Source organism: Artemia sp. Qi Xiang Cuo, chromosome 3 (genome assembly GCF_049724085.1).
Source record: "Artemia sp. Qi Xiang Cuo chromosome 3, ASM4972408v1, whole genome shotgun sequence".
Lineage (NCBI taxonomy): Eukaryota > Metazoa > Arthropoda > Branchiopoda > Anostraca > Artemiidae > Artemia > Artemia sp. Qi Xiang Cuo.
In genome coordinates, this window is record NC_142796.1 from 14,132,772 (window position 1) to 14,155,784 (window position 23,013).

A 23,013-nucleotide genomic window follows, 5' to 3' on the forward strand; every position below is an offset into this window, starting at 1 on the left:
AAAGTTGTATATAACTAGCATCCTGGTACTCAAATTTAGTAAGACCAGGGAAATATGAGAAGGGCTAGATTAGAATAGGCGCCACACCAACAATTTATCATCAAGCATGGGCGACCATAAGGGGGAGGGGTGAATGACACTGCTTTATATTTTACATTTTGTTTTGAGATTTCTATTATACATTGGAAGTGCCTATTAAACCTGGTTTAGCCCCCCCTAAAATTGAGCTTATGGGCGGCCATTTCATCAAGACCTTTTCGCTTTAATTAAAGCACATAAGGAAGCAAGAAACAGTTTCAACAAAACTTTGAAAGAGTATCGTGGGTAACTAGAGCCCGAAATTATTCAACCGAACACTTTATTGTTCAAATGTTTTATAAGTGTGGAAACACAAGCTCTTTTGATAACAAAAGAGCTTACATCTCGAATAGCCAAAGCTTCGGCACTTGTTGGGAGGCTGAGCCGCATCTCCTGAAAGCCAAACATAAGCCGCTTTACCAAAATGCGCATTTACAATGCTTCAGTCAGCACCGGGTTTCTGTATGGAGTGGAGACGTGGCCAGCTGCAAAATCCATCCTCAGTGCCGTCGATGTCCCACAGACGATGCATCTCCGAAGAATCGAGGGAATTCACTGAACTGACTTTGTTAGTAACCAGACCTTCCTGTCACGTTTGGCACAAACTCCTTTCTCGACTTAGCTCACCCAGCGTACTGTTCGGTGGTACGGACAACTCCTTCGCATGTCACGTGACGCCCCAGCACGGGTCGCATTTGACTTCGATCCCACCTTACACGGATGGACGTGACCCAGAGGACGCCCCCCTCCACTAGGTGGAAAGACAAAGCCGATGAATTCCTCGCCCAAACCCACATCCTGGTGGAAGAAGCTGCGAGCCTTGCAAGCGATGGGTCAACCTAAAGGCAACTGGCCTCTTCGTTCTCTACGCCGAACCCTCAGCAAGAGCTTTAAGTCAAGTTAAGTAAGTCAAAACAAACACAACCCTAATCTTCCTCTTAGGCATATCTGTCAGTCATGTTATAAAAATCTATCTCCTTTTGCTCACATACTTTATTCAGCTTGTCTAAATACGGTTTACTATGATTGTTATTTTTTACCATTGAGTTCCAAAATAACTTTAAGATAGCCAATCAATGCCAAGATTTAAAACTCTTAATTTTTGGAATGAAACTCACCGTTTTGAAAATAAAATGAAAAATATACTTTACCAACAATAGTACATGCATTGTGTCTTCTTGTTATATCACAGAAGTTATTTTACCAGATCATGGGCAGTAAAAAAACCATAAGAGGATTTGAATTTGACACTAATATTTCTAGTACATTTTTAAGTCACCAAATAGATCGAACAGCAACAAATTGTGACTTTCTGCCGTAAACGACTTGCTTAAAAGCAAGACATAAAACGTGACCCTCCCCTCTGAAACCCAATCATAGGCAGCGCTAGCGCGCTGCCTAAGTAAAGAACGATGTGGGCACAATGTGTTTTCGGTTTCTCCATACCCGGACACTTCGTATCGAAGGAGTCGTCGTAGACACTTTGAAAAGGGCCCATTCGATTGGAAATTGGAGTGGCTGGTGCCCTTTTCAATAGTCGAAAATGATTGGAGGGCAACTAGCCCCCCACCCTTGCCCATCATTCCCCCAAACACATCCAATCGAAATTTTAAGATAGCTATTTTGTTCAGCGCAGTTGAGTTCCAGATAGAAAATATGTTATTTAGGAGGACACTCCCCCACAACCCTCAGGAGAAGGGTTTTAAGTTATGCCCTGGGGGCATATAAGGTTTTTATAGAAGACGTTGTCGTAGAAACTTCAAAACAGGCTCATTCGATTGGAAATTCAAAGAAATAGGGCCCGTTTTAATAGTCGAAAGTGACTGGAGAGCCACTAGCCCCCCCCCCCCGCGCCCATCATTCCCCAAACACATCCAATCATAATTTTGAGATAGCCATCTTGTTCAGCGTAGCTGATTTCCAGATAGAAAATATGTTTTTGAGGAGGACACTCCCCTACAACACAGGGGGCAAGGGTTTTAAGCTATACCCTAGGGGCATATAAGGTTTTTATAGAAGGCGATGTCGTAGAAACTTCAAGAAAGGCTCATTCGATTGCAAATTCAAAGGGCTAGTGCCCTTTTTAATAGTCAAAAGTGATTGGAGGGCAACTAGCCCCCCACACCCATCATTACCCCAAACACATCTAATCAAAATTTAGAGATAGCCATTTTGTTCAGCGTAGTTGATTTCCAGATAGAAAATGTGTTTTTGTGAAGGACACTCCCCCACAACCCTCGGGGCAAGGGTTGTAAGCTATACCATGGGGGCATGTTAGGTTTTTATAGAAGGCGTTGTCGTAGAAACTTCAAAACAGGCTCATTCGATTGGAAATTCAAAGGGCTAGTGCCAGTTTTAATAGTAGAAAGTGACTGGAGGGCAACTAGCCCCCCCCCCCCGCACCCATTATTCCCCCAAACAAATTCAATCAAAATTTTAAGATAGCCATTTTGTTCAGCGTAGTTGATTTCCAGATAGAAAATATGTTATTTAGGAGGACACTCCCCCACAACCCTCAGGGCAAGGGTCTTAAGTTATGCCCTGGGGGCATATAAGATTTTTATAAGACGTTGTCGTAGAAACTTCAAAACAGGCTCATTCGATTGGAAATTCAAAGGGCTAGTGCCCGTTTTATTCAAAAGGTATTATATGTAAGTATTAGCTTTCGGATAAGCCCTTAACAATTTCTTTACGACAATTCAGTAATCAGCTAGGCCTGGAAAAAAAAGATAGAAACGTCAGTGATAGTGATGCTAAAATAGAAATATTCTTTATTTTTTGGATGCGGCGGACTGTAAACCAGTGGTGAAGAGTTTTCTTCCATGGTGATTTTAATCGCATACTTTTCATTTTGATTCGACGCCATTTTTGAGGGGTTTCCCGCTGTTTTCTGAGAATCGTAGAAATTTGTTGTCGCGCTCCAAATTTACTTCGCAGTTTAACCTAGGTTAAGTAACTTTTACCTAGTTTAACCTAGGTAATAGTTACTATTCCAGAATCAATATTGAATAAGAGATTCTTTGCACTAAATGGTTTTTCCAAAAACATATTTAAAGAATTTTCGGTTACTATTGGCCAAGGTTCGCTCTTTATTAGATTCCAGTTACCCTTGCAACTATAATAGGGACACAGTGGTCTATTTTGTTTCTGACTTCTCCCTTTAAGCAGCTCTAAAGAAAATTACTAGTGTACTGTGATGGTGGCAGATTTCGCCTATCTACGCTGATCCGTTACTAGTCTTCTGATACAAACTTGTGCTTTGTGTTTGGTTACTCTGCAGGAAAATTTTTGTAATGTATGTCTTGATTTGAGTTTTCTGATGAAGTCACAATTCTGAAAAGTCTAAATTATGTCGTTTCCTGGTTTGAAAGTCAAACACTCGTCGTGAATACTATTATTTGTTGTTCTTTTTTGTTTGTTTAGAGTCAAAGCTGTCCTAACGGACAATTTGTGACTGTGAAATATTTCAAAAATTACTCTGATTACCAGTGATTCCTCATTTCTTATCGTTTTTTCTTCTTTGCTTCAGGCTGACATTGCAACAAAATAGCTGTTAGTTATGGCAATTAGGACTTCACTACGATGGTGTATTTTTCTGACTGAGGGAATGTGCAATATAAAATGCCAAAGACAGCTAATTCTCTTGACTGTCTTACTGAAAATATTGACTTGTCCGTCTAATGTATTTAACCTGCTCCTTCAAAAACTCTGCATAGATTTTAATTCTTGTTTCATGGTCCCATGCACAATTAGGTCGTTTTGCTGGGCTCTTATTTCGCTTTTAACCTATGCTTATGTGTAGGTAGTCTGATATGCCAATTTTATATTATCCTCTTTTTACCCATTGAAGTTGAGCAAGAAATATTTGAATTAATATCTTTGATAATTTTGCCTGAAAAGGGCTAAGTTTTGAGCTATCATAGAGTTCGCTGTTTTTGGGTTAGTCTGGGCCATTTTTGGGCTGGTGATCGCTCCGGCTCAGGCTATACATTCCGCCAAAAACCTGGTAATTCTAAAATATATTTCAATAACAAGAAGAAGTAAAAAGGAAAAAATCAAAAATTTTGGAACTGATGAAACTTTTTGTTTTGATGAAATAGAAGAACTGGTAAAAATCTTGTTAAATAGGCTAGCCTACTTTTTTTCAAACTTAAATTTCTAATCATTAAAATATTTATTTTTAAGTGCATTTAGGAATTGGCTATATGTATGTTGTTTTGTTCTTAGGCAAGTCTCAAAGTGGCAAGATAGCCACCAGGAAAGTTTAAACTTACCTCTCATTTACATCAGAAATAAAATTGGTATGTTTTTACCAAATCATATTATTGACTTATGAATAAAGTGAATATAGGCTAGGCTACCACTCGATGCCTTTTTTTAGCCTATGCTCTTTCCAAATATAGGCTAATAATCCTTTGTGTTGGAAATGAATTTTACCCCCACCCTTATATATACCAATTCAGTATATATATTTGTACATTAGGGGGTGGGAGCAAATTTTATTTCTTATGTAAATAGGAGGTAAGTTTAAACTTTACCCCACCCCCCGAGGATATCCACTCTTTGACTGTTGGAAAAAATTAGTTTAGCCTATGCATAAAGTGAATATAGGCTATAAGCTTATATAGAATGGTACTAGGCTATCCAATCTCCTTATAATTAAAAACATTTTAGTCATCTAGTTGGAAAATTTGGCCCATCTGTATAGGAATAATCTAAATTTGCCAACTAGTTGACAATAAATGTTGCCCCAGCAAAACTTAATTTTGCCAACTAGCTGGAAACAAACTTACTCTATAAACACTTTTGTTAGCCATCTATTTGGCTAGTAACTTTTCCTCAGTATAATTTCTTAGCCAATGACTGCCAAAAATCCTAAATAACAAAGTAAGCCTCTACGCTGATGACTCAAAACTTATCGGTCGTGCAGACACAGCAGAGAATATTAAGTCAATCCAACTGGACCTCGATACATTCACTCACTGGACTAATATTTGGAGGCTTGAATTCAACGCATCAAAATGCAAGACTCTCCACCTTGGGAAGAAAAACCCACACACTCAGTACCATATGGATTGTAGGGATGGGTCCCAAAATGCCATTTCCAGCAGCCACGCGGAGAGAGATCTTGGTGTCCTGGTAGACGACGAATTGAAATTTCATATTCATGCACAAGCGACTATTGCCAAGGCTACTCAGACTCTTGGCTTAATCAAAAGAACGTTCACTAGCAGATCTCCAACTGTTATGACCAAGCTATACAAGAGTCTAGTTCGGCCAAGGCTAGAGTTTGGAATGTGTATCGCATGCCCAATCAATAAGACAGACCAAGCAGCTCTAGAATCAGTCCAGAGGAGGGCAACAAAATGTATTAGAGACCTCTATGATGTCTCTTATCCATCCCATCTCCGTAAGCTTAGAATACCATCTCTAACATATCGTCGCAAACGAGGCGATGTGATAACAGTATACAAGCTCCTAAATGCTGAGGATACCATTCCTGGCCTTTTTCAACCGGACAATTCAAACAGAACTCGTGGTCATTCTCAAAAGCAATTCCGAAAACGAGCCAACACCAGACTAAGGAACAAGTTCTTCTCAAATAGAGTTGTCAGCTTGTGGAACTCCCTTAGTGAAAAAACAGTAACCTCTACCAGCGTGGATGCATTCAAGTCATCAGTGGATAGGGAGTGGCTCAACAAACCGTGGTGCACCGTTTGGGACGCCACAAATGATGAATAACTATAATCACTGAAGCTGGCGGACACAGGATTCGTCCTATTGCTAGCAGGTGTGATTTAAGGTAATGACATATATATATATATATATATATATATATATATATATATATATATATATATATGTATATTCACTTATAGAAGGAGAAGACTTAGTTCTGTGGCTTCAAGACTATTTACTCCTGAATTCAGTTTGTTTGATTTACCTTAGCTGTAGTGCTTTGTTAAAAGTACATACTGCCAATTTTTGTTGGACCAGGAATAGTATGTTTTTTGTTTTCTTTTTATGTCATGTTGTTAGCTAAGAAATTATTCTGACAAAAAGTTACTTGCCAACTAGATGGCTAACAAAAGTGTTTATAGAGTAAGTTTGTTTCTAGCTAGTTGGATAAAGAAAGTATTGTTAGGGAAAAGTTGCTAGTCAACTAGTTGGAAAAAAAATTGTTTTCTGGGGCAATGTTTGTTTCCAGCTAGTTGGCAAAATTAAGTGCTGCTGGGGAGAAGTTATCAGTCAACTAGTTGGAAAAATAAAGTTTTGCTGGGGAGAAGGGACTAGTCAACTAGTTGGAAAAGGAAAGTTTTGTTGGGACAGAATTTATTATTATCTAGTTAGCAAATTTAAGTGTTGCTGCAGATAAGTTATTAGCCCACTAGTTGGAAAAATTAAGTTTTGCTGGGGAGAAGTTATTTGTCAACTAGCTGAAAGAATTAATTAAAAATCATAAAAATGAGACAAAAATATTCCTCTAGTTAAGAAACAGACAGATAAATGAAGGAACATACACAATTTATGTCCATTAAATGCAAGATAGAAATGAACAAGACTTCAAATGAACAAATCTTAAAGGGCAAGAGGAGAACTGTTGCCCTTCATTCCTTTTTCAATATCTTTTGTAATATGCCTTTGGAGTTTCAACTTAGTATCCTAAGCCATTCCTTAGATATTACATATATTCTTACTTCATAGCCTAACATGCAGAATAATTGTAGCTAATACATTTTCTATGGTGCCATGCTATACTTTACCCCCCCCCCCCCTAATGTGGAAATGTATAGCCCAAATACATTCCTCATCAAAGCATGTTTTGAGTTGAGTTCCTCAGGTTAGTGTTTTGGGTCTACACTTTTTAATATCTTGATTAATGATACTCTTTCCACTGTCAGGAGTAAACTAACACTCTATGCTGATGATATGAAGCTCATTGGACCAGCCTTGTCCTGTGAAGATCATACCCTTCTACAAAATGATATTGGGCTGCTTGATCAATGGGCTGAGGCTTGAGGTCTTAAATTTAATGTTGTCAAGGGACATCTCTCAGGACACTCACTTTTCTCTGTAAATACTGAGCAAGATCTTGGAATCACTATTGATAATGAATTGAAATTCAGCACTCATGCTAAGAAGTCTGCTGCTGGTGCTAATTCAACCATGGGGCTGATTAAACGTACTCTCCACTCGTTCCCCTAAAGTCATCAGTCTTCTGTATAAGGGACTTATGAGTCCTAAGCTTAAAGTTGGAATGTCTCTAGCCTCCCCTTATTTTAAAAAGGACATAAAAGTGTTGGAAGATGTGAAGAGACATGCCACCAAAGTGATATCTGGCATGCAGAAACTTTCCTACCCTGCTTGACTAGCAAAGCTGAAACTCCCAAGTCTGGTATACAGGAGAAACCCATTTTAATGAGTTAATGAGGGCTAATACACTCCCAGCATTATTTCCCACTGTTGGCCCTAACTCAAGAACTAGGGGTTATCAGTTGAAACTTGTTAAGTAGCCTACCCTATCCAGAGTCCATGCTCAATTCTGTCCTTCAAGAATCATCAACACTTGGAATAAACTCTGTGAAAAAACTGTTACTGCTGAATATGTGGACATCTTTAAATGAAGACTGGTTGCTGAGTGGTCCTCCAGAGAGTGTAAACTCAACTGGGAAGCTATGGATCAGCACAGTGCACCTGGTTACTAAGTAATCCTGAATTCAACTCAAATTGTCAACTCTGGAGCTCTACAAGGAGAAATCCTTTGATTGCTCCAAGCTGCAATTTATGGTAATGCATTCCACAATTCATCACTCCTGTTTTTCTGGTTCTTGTTTTGTCACAGTTAATTCCATTTACAGGTACTTAGGTTGAAACAAGAGAGACACATTAGGAGAATACATGGGAAATGTCTATTTTCAGCTATATATTTGTGCATTAGGGGAGTTGGGGGTAGAGTATACCAGAGCTGCATGTGAAATGTGTTAGCTGCAAATATTCTGCATATTATAAAGTAAGAAATGTTTTATAACATCTTTCCTTCTCAATAGCACCTAATTTAGACCTACACAATTCATTTCCAACAGGAATGACTGTTATATCTGAATTCAGGATGAGATTTTGATTTCTAAAGGCATGTTTAATTTTTAATTATCTCATTAGTGATTTAATTGGAAAATTTACCACCCCCTGATGGTCCCATATATAGTGCAAATTATTTCATATAGCATTTCATAATTTACACTCTGATATATATTGCAAATGGTAACCAGGTTAATATAAAAAGGTATGACCACATTGATGTAACAATGAAATACATATTAAGGCTATATATAAAACCATCAGATGAGAGGGGAGTAAATCTGTGAGGAATCACCCTAAATCACATCTTAGAGCAAATTTAAGGATTTTCAATCCTTTTAATGCTCTGTCATAACTTCTATAGGTTATTTGAAGTGGTTGCTTGCTACATTTGGGGCAAGGACTCAACAGTCTCTCAGTTGCACAGGAACTCCTGTTGTAGCCATCCTTTGTTGATATTTTGCTTGAATGCATCTGTTGAATCAGCAGCCACTAAGTGGCTGCTGAGATTGACAGCTGGGACAGAGTGAGGCATCATGGACATCCCTGTACTTACTCTAGTCATTTGTGCCTATAATACCCTTAAATCAGTCACAGAAAAGTTAAAGCAAGTCCACTGCATGAAGTACAATTTCATGGAGAACTACTCTTCTTCACTGCTTGATCAGCATTCACCATTATAAAATGTCAGCGTTTATCAAACAGTTAGTGGTAACAAACTGTAAGTAAGGAGCAACCTGGCTCAATAGTAACCAAAATTCTAAAAAGGGTATTTCAAAACCAATAGATGCATCAAAAGAATCATTTTTTATGCTGGTTTCAAATATATAAGTTTCATCATGTTTAGTCTTACATCAAAAGTTAAGTGCCTAAGAAAATTTGCCTTATTTTCGAAAAAAAGGAGGACACACCACATAAGAGTCATAGAACCTTAATGAAAATAACACCATCGGATTCAGCGTATCAGAGAACCCTATTGTAGAGGTTTCAAGCTCCTATCTGCAAAAATGTGGAATTTTGTATTTTTTGCCAGGAGAAAGATCACGGATGCGTGTTTATTTGCTTTTTTGTCTTTTTTTCCCAAGGATGATTGTATCAACCCAGTGATCCTAGAAAATCCCGGGAGGGCTCATTCAAACGGAAATTAAAAATTCTAGTCCCCTTTTTAAGTGACCAAAAACAAATGGAGGGCAACTAGGCCCCCTCCCATGCTCATTTTTTTCCCAAAGTCACCTGATCAAAATTTTGAGATAACCATTTTGTTCATCATGGTTGAAAAATACAATAGCTATGTCTTTGAGGATGACTTAATCCCCCACAGTCACCAGGGGAAGGTCTGCAAGTTATGAACTTTGCCCAATGTTTACATATAGTATTGGTTATTGGGAAGTATACTGAAGTTTTCAGGGGAGATCTTTTCTGGTAGTTGGGGGGATGGGTTGGGGGGTTATGTGGGAGGATCTTTCCAGGGGGAAGGGGCCTTACTATGAAGGGGGCGCCAGATTTCCCAGCATTATTTAAAAAAATATCAGAAATTAAATAAAAAAAAAACATTTTTTCAACTGAAAGTAAGAAGCAACATTAAAACTTAAAACCAACAGAAATTATTGCATATATGATTGTGTTTGCCCCTAGTCATTACCTTCCTCTTTACGCTAAAGTTTGTTTTTTGTACTTTCATCAGAGCTATTTATTCTAATTAACAGCCTTTGTGATTAAGGGGTCATTCTTGAAGAATTGGAACAAAATCTGAACTTTAGTGTAAAGAGTGAGGTATTGACTAGAAGGCAAATCCCCTAATATACATAATAAAAATTACGAATATAGAAGTTCATTATGTAAGTTAATTCATAAGTCATGTCAGATCAAAATTTCGAGAAAGCCATTAAGCCAAAAAAAGTAAAATTAATATGCAAATTTCGTCTTAATTATTCATGTACAGTGAGCCAAAATCAAAGCTGCATTGATTCAAAAACGTTCAGAAATTAAACAAAAAAAACAAGTTTTTTTAACTGTTTTTTTTCGTAAACAAGTTTTTTTTGTTTTCTTTTTAAGGAGCAACATTAAAACTTAAAACAAACAGAATTTTTTCTGTATATGAAAGGGCTGTCCCATCCTCATTGCCTTGCTCTTTATGCTAAAGTTTGACTATGTCTCACAGCTTTATTTTCTAAAACAATAAAAAACTTAAGCATAAAGGGCAAGGCATTGAGGAGGGGACAGCCCCTTTTATATATGGAATAATTTCTGATTGTTTTAAGTTTTATAGTTGCTGCTTACTTTCAGTTGAAAATACTTGTTTTTTTTATTTAATTGTGGTAAAATATGGTGGTAGTGTATACAATGAGCTGTATATTTATCCATCAGAGGAGAAGGGTATTGAAGCAATGTGCCTTTAGCAATGAGAAAAGTAAGTATTTATGATTGTTTCAAAGTAGTTTTCAGAGTTTTGAAGGACTTCTTTAAAACAGTTTTAACAACTACTAAAGAGGATACCAAAATGATTATCTCCCTCCTTCTAAAATTCCATGACTCATCCCTGTGTAACACCAAATAAAATTGTAGTTCTCTTTTTGATTAGGTTGCCAATCAAGTTTGTCAGTGATTTAGTATACCACCATGGACTTGCAGAAACTAAGCCTTTTGTTCCAGAAGAGTGAGGAAGAGCCTGTCTCAGTAAAAGTAAGATTTTATGTGATACTTGATAGATACTTGAGCATAGCTGTACATTTGGCTTTTACTGTCACAGGTTCTATTGAAGGATTACAAAATTATTGATAATAAATCTGTGGTTAATATTACAATATAGAAGTCTAAAAAGCAAAATACGGCAAGTAAATATTCAAAAATGTTGTTTGACTTCCACTAAGGTTAATATTTAGTTAAAACAGAGTATATTTTGAATAGTTCATCCTTTTTTTATTATAACCCCAAAAAAATAAATAACACTTAGACTCCCAATAATGTCTTGTTTTTATAAATCATTGTTTTATTGTAACAATCAATTTATCTATTCCTTTCAATCACACTTGTAATCAATGGACTGAATAAAACTTTAGATTTAAGCTTTCATATAGGTGTCAGTGAAGCATAACTATCTAGCCGCCAGAGGGATTTTTTTGGGGGGGGCAGCACAATACTTATTTAATGGTGCTGCCTATTTTTTTTAAAGTCAAGCTTTATGATTCTTTGTTATTCCTGTTCTGATAACGTTTTATTTCTTCATCAGTAGTAATTAGTGTGTGTTTTATGTTTGCCATCTTATATTAGCTAATTGGTAATTGAGGATAAATTGACCTAATGCATGTTTGTTATTATGCCTTTTGACATATTTGTTTCAGACACCCTTCCTAGAATATACAATGCTGAATGTGCACACAGGGCCAGCTTTTAGAGTTGTGTAGACTAAGGTAATAATTAGCTTAGTAGCTGCATTAGGTTGTACAAACTAATTGATAACTGTGGCAATCAAGGCAAAAATTCGTCTTACTACTGATGAAGTATGCCTTTTAACACATTTTTTAGATACCCTACTATAAAATTGTACATACACACACTGTTTTGGCTCTTAGAGGGAGAGGGAGGAGATCAAAATTGAAAAAAGGTGATTTTTAGACAGCTTACCTTTCAGTTAATTGAGCCCTCAGCATGCAGGTATAAATCAAGCTATGGTGTATTAGTTTTCAAACTTTTCTTGTAATTAATTAATTAAAAACACTATAAAGAGAGTATTTTAAAGTAGTGGTAGGTGGCTCTCCAATCGCTTCCAACTATTTATGAAGATCAGAACTTTCAGTTTCTCATTGAATAAGACCCTTCCAAATATCTAAAACGATCCTTTCTATGTGGAGGTGCTGGGGGAAAATGGTAGAGTTATGGCTGTGTACCAAGTAGGCCTAAGCTGCTCTTTTTTTTACTATGACTCAGTTTTTTTCAGTTTTATGAATATTCTAATTTACAGTTCTTTTTAATACTGCATATTATGAGAGATAACATCATTTTTTTCCCAGCAGCGTGGGGAAGGTTTATTGATGTATGCAGTTTTTTTTTTCCATTTAGAGATTCTTCCCTTACAAAGTTATTAGTTAAAAAATGTATTTTCCTACTAAGCATTTTCCTGCTGGCTTGATTCCCCCAAAACAAAGAAATACATCTAGAGAAGGCAAGCGGGTCTATGGTCAGTATGAGGGAAAAGAAGAGAAACAGTCAAATGAATATTTCGCCTGTATAGAAAAAGGCATCTTCAGGGTTTAAAAAAAAAACAAGAAAAAAAAACTCAAATCTAAAATCAACAGAATATATATTTGACAATAAAAATAAAAAAACAAACAAATATAGAATTAGTGAACTAGCTCGCTAATTGTATATTGGCTGGGGTATGGGACTTAATGACTGGAAGTCACTAAATATAAGGTATAATAAACCTTTGAAATGAAAAAAATTGCCAGAACTAGTTACATATCATCAAATGATGGCACTATAGAATTGGACATGGCATTTAAGTCACTGCTTTACAAATACATACACAACCCTTGATTGGAAGAGCTGACAAAGCTCATACCTGGCAGAGTTAACAAATAATAAGCACTTGCCATATTTCAAATAATAAGCACTTGCCATAATAAGCACTGCCATATATATATATATATATATATATATATATATATATATATATATATATATATATATATATATATATATATATATATATATATATATATATATATATATATATATATATATATATATATATATGCCTTTTTTTATACAGGCGAAATATTCATTTGACTGTTTCTCTTCTTTTCCCTCATACTGACCGTAGACCCGCTTGCCTTCTCTAGATGTATTTCTTTGTTTTGGGGGAATCAAGCCAGCAAAAGACTCCTTTAGCTTCCCGCCCCTCCCATTCCCAACCTTTAGCAGAAAGGTAGCTGCAGGTTGTATTGTAAATTTCAGAGTTTTACGTTTGCATACTTTCAATAGCTAAACTCTCATTCACTGTGCAATTTATTTAATACAAATATTTATTTAATGCGATTTATGTAATAAAAGCTAGCCCCAAGATTTTATCTAACATAGGGCGCACTTGTAATAAGATTTAGTTGCATTTCTGGACTACCTGAAGCCAACATCAAAGCAGAGGCGTGATTTTTTCAAAATCCTTGGGTTTTGTGAGTAGTACCATAAAGGCAAAGTTATACTAAAAAAAAACATTATCTGTTTCTTTGGATGCTTAATTATGTAGACATATCTTGGTTTTGACGATGTTTTCGAGGACGCTAAATTTCAGCTGGAAGGGGGGAGGGGTTCACAGGGATCGGGAGGAAAATCGCCCCCATACCCCATAGCAAATTACGGCCCGGCATCAAAAGTTAATCTATCTGAAGTATTTGTGGAATTTTATTAAGGCCTCCTTTATTCATAGAGCTTTATTATCAATTACTCATTGTGTGAGAGCTAACCATATGGTGAACACTTTCTATCTGAACTAGCCAGCCAGATATATATTATTTGTCTATCGTTAGCTATAGTCTCAACATTTGCTAATTCGCGATGTGAATTAGCAAATTCAACTGGGGAAATTGGGGTAATTGATCTACAAATGCGCTTACACGTATGTAGCTACCATAATTTTCAATTATTGAAAAACTTTCAGTCTTTTGAAACGTTTATAATACAAATTGAATGTTCGAGTTAAATAGAGCAAAAATAAGCTATTTCTTTTTTTTTATTTCTTGTCCTTTTAGTTGGAATCTGACGTTTCCACAAAACGTGGTTTAAGTTCTTTCCAATTGTTGTCATTTACAATAGTATCAGCTAGGGTTAAATATGAAAAGATATTTTGTTTCAAACGTTTATGATTGACGTTAAAATTGCAATGCAAAAATTGCATTGATTGCAATGCAATTGATTGCTAAATTGCAAATGCAAGTAACTGGCCTATTTATTTTCTGTGAGATTCCTCTATAAAAGCCGTAAATTTTTAAATATTTTTTGAAATATTGATTTTGAATTTAACATTTAAAAGGGGTTTTCTTCTGTCAAGGTTGTCGTAAATTCACTTTTCGTCTCAAGTTTTTTTTTTCACTCAGAGAAGGAAAAGACCTGGTTTTTTAATCTTTATAATAGATCCAATTTTTGCATGTTTGTAGAGAAACGCTTACCTAAAAAAATTTAATCTTTTACGAGTCAGTAATATCATTTTTATCAGTAGTTAGTTTATTTTTTGAATTAGGTAAGCTTCTTTTCTGATGATAAAGTTTGTGAAAGATCTAAAGCCGAAATGGCCAGCCATGACAAAAAACGAAAATAAAGAGATAGATTTTATTTGGTTTTATGTTAGTTTGAATTTTGTTTTGTTTCAAGCGTTGAAGACGCCTTGTTTTATACAAGCGAAATATCCGCGTCGTTTTAGTTTCTCTTTTTCTTCAAATGACCGTAGTCCCTTTCGTTTTCTTCTTCCTGAGATTTCTTTTATTTTTTGTTCTTGATAAAATTTATATTTGCCCGTTTTATCCTCATCGCTACTTTTAAACTAAAATATTTCACAAAAGTAATTTTTTTATATTTTATTTTATTCATCTTAGTTAAGATTATATATTAATTTAAATATCTGAATGATTATCATTATAGGATAAAACAAATGAGATATAATTGTATTGCTTCGTTCTTGTTTTCACATAAGAGAATGGCAATAATCTTGTCTCCTTCTAGGGCAGGGGACAGGATTATTAAAACAATCCCCAGCCGGGAAAAAAAACAAAATTTTGATTCAAAAATCTACCTTTTGGGTTTTGAACTCACATATCTTTGGGATTGATGTAGAAATGTGAGCAAGTTGTGGTACGATAGGGAGAATTCTCCATTAAACTACTCCAAAAGACCCCCCCCCCGGAAGTCTAAAACTGCACTTGTCATGTTTTAAGCTCTTTTCCCCTAATAGATAGTATCCTCCTCATGAAATAGATAGATAGTATCCTCCTCATGAAAACTCCCACATAGAAGAGTCATGTTGGTACCCTTCGATTCGAGATAGTTCTTTACTTTGCTAATCTATCTCGACTAGTGCTAATGTTCCTCAAGGCAACATTATAAACACGCTGAAACGCTGCCCGATTAGACTACTTAGATGAGAAGAAACTAAGCCCGTTCTTTAGCTCTGAGATCTTAATCTTTCTGTGCAGGTGGTCGTTCTTTGTTCATAATTTAAGATCTTAAAGCTTAGTGATGTTATTAAAAACTGCAAAGAACGCCATTTTTCTGCACACAGAACAATGATGAGAGAATTTTGATGATATACTCATCATTGTTCTTAGACTGCTGATCAGAGCAGAATGATGAATGACGTTTGCAAAAGAACGACATAAGAAGTAAGATTTAAGTCCTAAAAATTCACTTTTAAGCGTTCTTTGTCGAAAGGTGTAAGATCTTAGTATAATGTTGAGCCAAAGAGCGGCCTCACTCTCCACTGAGTATTTGAAGAACAGCGTTTTCAGACGTTGCTTTATCGCTTGATATATTGTTTTGAGAGACATGGTCCCTAAAACCCATCAGTTAGTTCCTTCAAATGAAAATTGAAAGGACACAAAGCTAGAATAACTACTAGTCAACAACGAAGTGACATTTATAGGTGTCTTGTTCTAGGAAAGAACATTTTATGAATGTTTGCGACTCAGAAATAGTATTGAATTCAGTCTGTTGTTATATTTTATTTCTCATTATAATAAATTAAATAATAATTCTTTTTTTTTGTCCAAATGGTTTCAAGTTTATTAGCCACCACATGGAAGCATAACTTATCCAGTTCTCAAATGAAATACACTTTTCGTTTGAGAGGGGGGGGAGGGGAGAATTGGCACAAAGTGAAGTTTCGAGGAGTATTTTGAAATTGTTTTTTTTTTTTTTTTTGAAAGTCGGTACACTAGTGGATTACCTGAGTTTTTTTTTTTTTTTTTTTTTTTTTTTTGGATTACCTGCGCTAAATAGTAAAGGTAATATAATTCTAGCAGAATACGCGTATTTTTAGACCCTAGGCTTTTAGGTGTCTTACAATAAAGAATGTTCTATAAATAATAGAAGCAGTATGTGCTTCAAGTGGTTTTATAAAAATGACCTTAAATGAGCTTGTCAAGAGCGAAGTTTCCTACAGTGTCTGAAGTCTACCTCGCTTTTGACTATGAATACATAGGCCTATAAAAAATGAATTAAAACAGAAAATTATAAATTAGAAAAAATACCTGCTTCTACCTTTAGAAATATTAAACGTGATCAGCATCCACATCATCACGAATCCTCTAATGAAGATACCATACACGTCCTTCCACCTATGTAAGGCTTAAGTTACATACTTGATGTCCAGTTTTCAATAAACATGAAAAATTAAATACACTTGAAGAACACGTACATAATGCTTGAACTGTGCAAAAAGCCATAGCAAAATAGCTAAATTCTGGTGGTCACTAACTTAGTGATTTTCCAAGGTGTTGGCAGCTTTTTAATATAATTTGACTAAAATATGCTGTGATTTATCTTACTTAAGGTTTATTGAAATCTTTCTGTGAAATCTTACGTAAGATTCGAGCTGTCTACAAAGTAATATATTGTAAGCTTAGCAGTTTTAACAAATCATATTAAATTCACCAACAAATTTGCTGTAAATTTACCAATAACATGAAATTTAACTCTTTTTTTGGGATTAATGTGAATATTACCAAGAAAACTCAGTATATTTACAAGTCATATTCTGTAGATTTACTAAGTTTATAGTAATTAATATGCAATGTCAACGTAGTTTTAAAAGCAGATGCTGTTAGTAAAGTTGAAAAAATTAGAGTTTATTGTGACTTGAATTTCGTTGCAAAATTACTAAAAAAAATTGCACCGTAGTGTGGCATTTCAGACTTGTTTACTACTGACCTTGTTAAGTGCTTTCATAAATGAATTGTGAATAAAAATTTAATTTGGCCAACGAGATAACGTTACTTCCTGTCGTTATTTCCTGTCTTGCTTTCATAAATGAATTGTGAATAAAAATTTAATTTGGCCAACGAGATAACATTATTTCCTGTCTTGTTGAGCCTATAGCCAGGAGCAGTGTTTCCACTTTTCTTTTCAAATAACCTGCGAAACTTTGGCGATTTTTGTAAAACGCCTTTTTTTTGTCGGAGACCCCCCCCCCCCCCCACCCCAAAAAAAATAATTGGAAGAAGTGGAAACTGGGCAGGAGAGTAGTGGTGTCAATTCAGTCAAATTTGTGGCTGGATAAAAATGGTTTATTGAGTATATAGGGAGGGGCAAATTTGCTTATATTTTTAACGAGAATAATATAAAAAAGTATTTTTCAATGAACCCCCCTCCCCGAAGATATTTTTCATAAAGGATGTTCATCAAAATCTGGGGATGGGATGCGGCGGGGGGTAAAAGAAGCTGGTTTAATTACCTTTAATTTGAAATGGGTAATTAAGCGTGATTTCATTGACCCGGGTCATTTAACCATTTTTAGCGCCAGAATAATCTTCAGTTTATACAGAACTATTGAAAAGTACAATTTACTTATAATTGAATATTGTATTATTTTTTTTAATGTCGTTTTACAGTTTTAATTCCAAAAAGTACTCAAATGTTAGCCGGAACAAATTAAAAAAAAATATCCTTAAATTAATTTATAATTTATGAGCCACGAGGTGCTCACCAGAATAGGACAAGGGAATGATGTGTTCAACAGGCTATGTCAAGTCTTAAAATCTCACAAATTATCTCTGCATCTGACGCTACATCTTTTTTAACAGCTATATTATGCTAGTACCGCTTTGCGCCGCAGAAAGATGGCATCTGGATCAAGCCTCGCGTTCAAAATAAGCTTACCGTATTGTAACTAATTTCTGTAATTTTTTTTGAATTCTAAAAAATTATCCATAAATTAATTTATAATTTTTGAGCCACGAGGTGCTCACCAGAATAGGACAAGGGAATGATGTGTTCAACGGACTATGTCAAGTCTTAAAATCTCACAAATTATCTCCGCATCTGACGCTACATCTTTTTAACAGCTATATTATGCCAGTACCACTTTATGCCGCAGAAAGATGGCATCTGGATCAAGGCCTCGCGTTCAAAATAAGCTTATTGTAACTAATTTCTGTAATTTTTTTGCGTTCAATAGGCAATTGTAATTATTGAATTGTGATCAATGGGGCTTATTGGAACCTATTAAATTAATTATTTCCTTATTGTCAGAGCTCAATGTGATACAATTCTTTGTTTTCTAGATAGAGCATTTTTGGGTGTATTTATCTATTAGGATAAATTAGAAATGTTCCTATTAGAAGCTTTCATAAAAGCTGCTGTGGAAAATTAATATTACTGTCCAAAAGGCATTTAATAAAGCGCAGTAATTGCGCTTATTCAATAAGTAATCGCAGTTAATTACTATAAGCTAATTGAACTCGTGGAAAAACAAGGGTCTTGGGTTTTGAGAACTCGTTCCTTCAGAGAATTTAAACATGAACTGATCTCAGAAGACGAAAAACTAATCCATTAGTGATGTGATATGACAACCTTGGTGATCAACATCATCCAGATTGGACGGTGGAGTCTTCTTGGGACATGTTATCTGCATGAACGACCTTAGACTCCCAACGGTTTGCACTGGCAACCGACATGAAGTCGTAGTCGGGGAAATACAAAAGGTATCAACCAAACCTTTACACCTCTGTTCAGCCAGAGTAGGAGGACATAACTGCAGCTGCAAACTGGGAGGACAACTAGCAGCTCCTCTTGGATACCCTGGGTGTCTCCTGGAGGCACAGGGGTATTAAGGTCTAAAGTAAGGTGTTTAGCCACGTTGCTTGAAGATATATTACTTAACTATATATACTAATTCGAAAAAATAAAAACAAAATACAAAATAAAAACGACAAAACAAAATAAAAGTCGAATCTTGTCTCAAGCATTCAATTAGGCAAATCTATCGTAACATTTTCTCTACCCTTAACCGCACGTACGGTTTTTTGACATGCGGCATTCATCTTCTCACTATTTTGGCTGTACACTAGTTTTCTCCTTTTTTTAATACTTATATTTGTTTTGTTTATATTTGTGTTTTAATTCATGGTTGATTTAAAACAATTTTATAAATAGCAACAATTAATTTGAAAAATTGCTCACTTTTTAAACTTATATTAAAAGTGAGTTTAAATTTCTTATTTCAGTTTTTGCCATAAATTTTTAATGTTCAAGTCACTAATAACTTTTATCAATAAACACTGTTTACTACTGCACGAATATTCACAATGACTTTTGGTTCTGGATCATATAATTTTTAAATTTCGCAAAAATAGTGGATTTTGTAGTTAATGATTTGGCCAAGATGTTTTTTATTAGTAAATATCGTCGTAATGTTATAGCAACGAAAAAGTACCTTATTGAAATGGGAGATTTAGAGATTTAGACAAATTGGAATAGACTGTTTTATTTAGAAGTTTTCGAAACAGATGAATTAGAATAGACTGTTGCTGTTTTACTTAGACGTTTTCGAAGATAGACGAATTAGGATAGACTGTTGCTGTTTTACATAAATGTTTTCGAAGATAGAGGAATTAGGATAGACTGTTGCTGTTTTATTAAGTGAAATACTAGACGTTTTTGAAAATAACGAATTAGAATAGACTGTTTCTGTTATATTTATACGTTTATTTAGCTTACTTATTTATGGGGAATTAGGATAGACTGTTGCTGTTTTATTAAGTGAAATACTAGACGTTTTTGAAAATAACGAATTAGAATAGACTGTTTCTGTTATATTTATACGTTTATTTAGCTTACTTATTTATGGGAGGTATAGTAACTTTTCCTGTCTGATTTGTTAAAAAGCTTTTTATTTCGCCCCATATACTACCATCTGTGAAATGTTTTGCTTGAGTTTTAAATAAAGGGCATCGTAAACACCAGTCATGTGGTCAAAGATCTTAGGGAAAAAGAAAAGTGAAGATAGATATAACATAGTGCCATTAGGGTATAGCCTTTAGAAACACTTTAATTTTATGTTCAAGAAAGGCTAAAACATTTCTTGGTTTTTGTTAATGCATATTTAGAAGCATTAATTTAATGGTATTTTTTTAGCATCCTTTCCTAAGCCCATCTAATGACGAGTATGACAAGTTGATTCAGGATCTGAAGGATCGTTTTGACAGAGGCAATGGCGAAACCATTTACCATATCAAGGGAGAGCAAGGTTAGTTTGTTCTTAAAAATAGGTCTAACCAGATATCTTAATCATGCATGTCATGCATCTAACCATATAGGTCAAGAGAGAAAGGAACCACATAGAAATCCCTTGGGAAAAAAAGGTTGAAATTAGTAAGAAGATATTGATTCGGAACTGCCTGTATTTTTAAGTAGCAACCGCCCCCCCCCCATGAAATTATATGTAGTCACCTTTTGCGCAACACCTTGGTTTGCACAACCCATGTCTAACCATAGGCTATATTCCCACAGAAAAGGGAATTCCTTTGAAAAAAGGCTGGAAATTAGTAGAAGAATGCTTTAAATTGAATTAACTGTATTGTTAAGTAGGACAACCCCCTTATGGAATAATGTATGCCACATATTTCGTACAGTATTTTGGTCTGAGGGGGGGGGGGTAAACCCGTCAATTTTTTTTTTGCAATTGTTTTCAAAACAAGGGTTCCACAGAATATAGGCCTATGTATTATTTACATAGTTATGTTTAAACTAGGTTATTATATACTTAATAAGTCTATAATAAAACATAAAAACAACAAGTTAAGAAAAAGGGGCGATAACCTTGATAAGTCTATTTAATCGTGATCGATTTACTTTGGATAAGACTGCTGTCAAGTCGATGCAGTGGCAGTTCTAGGCCCGAGCAGGGAGGAGGACACCCCCCCCCCCCAGTTTTCCTTACGTCTGACATTAAATTCATTTTATTTTATATACTTTGGTATATCTAGGTATAGTTTGCCCCCCCCCCCCTCCCATGATCATGAGGCCTAAAACCGCTCTGAGTCTATGTCAGCTCAGAATACCTATCTTGACTTACTGACTTAAGTCCCATCCATCTTCAAAGGTTGTTTTGGAGCCTCTTCATTTACTATGTTATTGATGTGGCGTCTGTATGAGCATCAATCTTCAGACAGGTGTAGAAGTTGCGGCAGGTTGAGTGTAGAGAAGTTGTCTTTCCATCTCTTCGGGGGCCGACCTCTGGGGCGAGAACCATGCACGCGACCATGGGAATTTTCCATACGCTGGATGTGGCCTAGCCACCTAAGTTGTTGTAGTTTTATTTTGTCAATTATGGTGTGTTTGATCTTGAGTTTTTCAAATAGCCTAATATTAGAGACCCTGTCCAGGTACGTGATGCCCGCAATACGGCGAAGTGACTTTGTTTCGAATGTGGCTAGGCAACGTTGGTCATTTGTTTTGAGGGTCCATGATTCACAAGCGTAAATGGCAATGAGGATAATCATTGTGTTGAAAAGTCTTGTTTTTAGCAGTGTCGACAAGTTCTTGTTCCTCCAGATCGGTATCAAGGCTTTAAAGCTAGAGTTGGCAAGCGCCGGGCACCCTCTTATAATAAAATATTTTCACAGAAAAATTTTGATTTTCAGGAGAGGTTTGGCATTACAAAGCATTAAAAGGAAGAATTTCAAGAACTTTACCAAGGTTTCAAAAGGCCGAAAATTTTTGCAATCGGCCGATTTGTTCGGCGTTTTGTCCATGAAATGCCAAATGGAACCGCGACTTGAGGCTTCCAGTACCTATGGTAGTGTAATAATTAAAATTACGCCCCCCCCCTCCTATTAAGCAACGTCTAGAAAAGCCTAACGTTTAAGAGAGATCCTGGTAATCCGACTAATTTTGGGCGCGCAAAGCAACACTTAATGGTCAATATAAACAATAGAAAGCACAAAGAAAATCAAAATTAATTAATTTGAGATGGACAAATTGGCAAGAATTAAATAATTTTCTGAACAGCATTTTAACAGATGCAATACATCAGACTTTTGTGATTAGAAAACAGAAAAAAACGATGATGTGAGAAAAAGAGCAAAAAAGAACATTTAGAATATATTATAAAAACACGGAGTACATTTAAAAAACCAGATAGTAAACTAATGTCTGTAAAACGGCCTTCTGATAATTATGCGCTTTAATATTTGAAGATGAACCTTGCGTACACTTGAACATTTATTGACTTCTGATCGTATCCCGAAAATAACGCTTGAAGATCACGAGACTACGAGAAAAACCATGGAAGAGGTCGGTTGAAAACCCCGACTGCTAACGCACTGTACAGCTCTCCAGAACAGCGCTAGGTAGGAACCAGAACAGATCATCACATCAAATCCTGGTCCAATCTCTGTGAAAAGGAGGGGCCTAAACATCCCTGAGGATGGACGGGACTTGAGTGAACAAAAAAGCAAGTGTTTAAGAAAACGATTCGAATGAACAACTAACCTTCATTTGAATCTTGTTTAATGTTTGAACTTAACGAATACGGAAGTTCGCTCAAACATTGTCTTGTGAATCATGATGACTTACTGATTCTAGGCTGGCTTACCGAATGTTTGGCTTACCATGATGGATTACCGAAGTTTTAAGGCTAGCCTAATTCTTGTCCAAACGACGGTTTAATTTTCCTAGGCTGATTAATTCCCTTCCTGCACAAACAGGGCCATTCCCAGCGTTCCATATATAAACCTGACAAAATGTATTGGATTTTTATGATGCTAGAATATCTTCACACCCTTGTAGAACATTTCTTTACGGGGTTGTTGTTCGAGTCGTGTATATATATAAATTGGAAAACTTACAAAGTTTCAAGAAGTAATTTGC

General features: G+C 35.6%; 1 protein-coding gene across 3 annotated transcripts in view; it reads left to right on the forward strand.

Annotated features, from left to right (window-relative positions):
• Positions 1–4,090: 4,090 nt before the first annotated feature.
• The window catches only part of LOC148953791 (GTP-binding protein 1-like), an 85,069-nt gene continuing 66,146 nt past the window's right edge, over positions 4,091–23,013 (forward strand). For 2 of the 3 annotated variants that reach the window (XM_089086815.1, XM_089086817.1), the window contains exons 1-3: positions 4,091–4,186; positions 10,739–10,839; positions 20,278–20,389. In XM_089086815.1, coding sequence (XP_088942941.1) covers positions 10,777–10,839; positions 20,278–20,389 — 175 coding nt within the window. In that variant the 5' untranslated portion in view covers positions 4,091–4,186; positions 10,739–10,776. Of the gene's footprint in view, positions 4,187–4,355; positions 4,380–10,738; positions 10,840–20,277; positions 20,390–23,013 lie in introns of those variants that run through there. The other variant, XM_089086816.1, reaches the window with a different exon arrangement.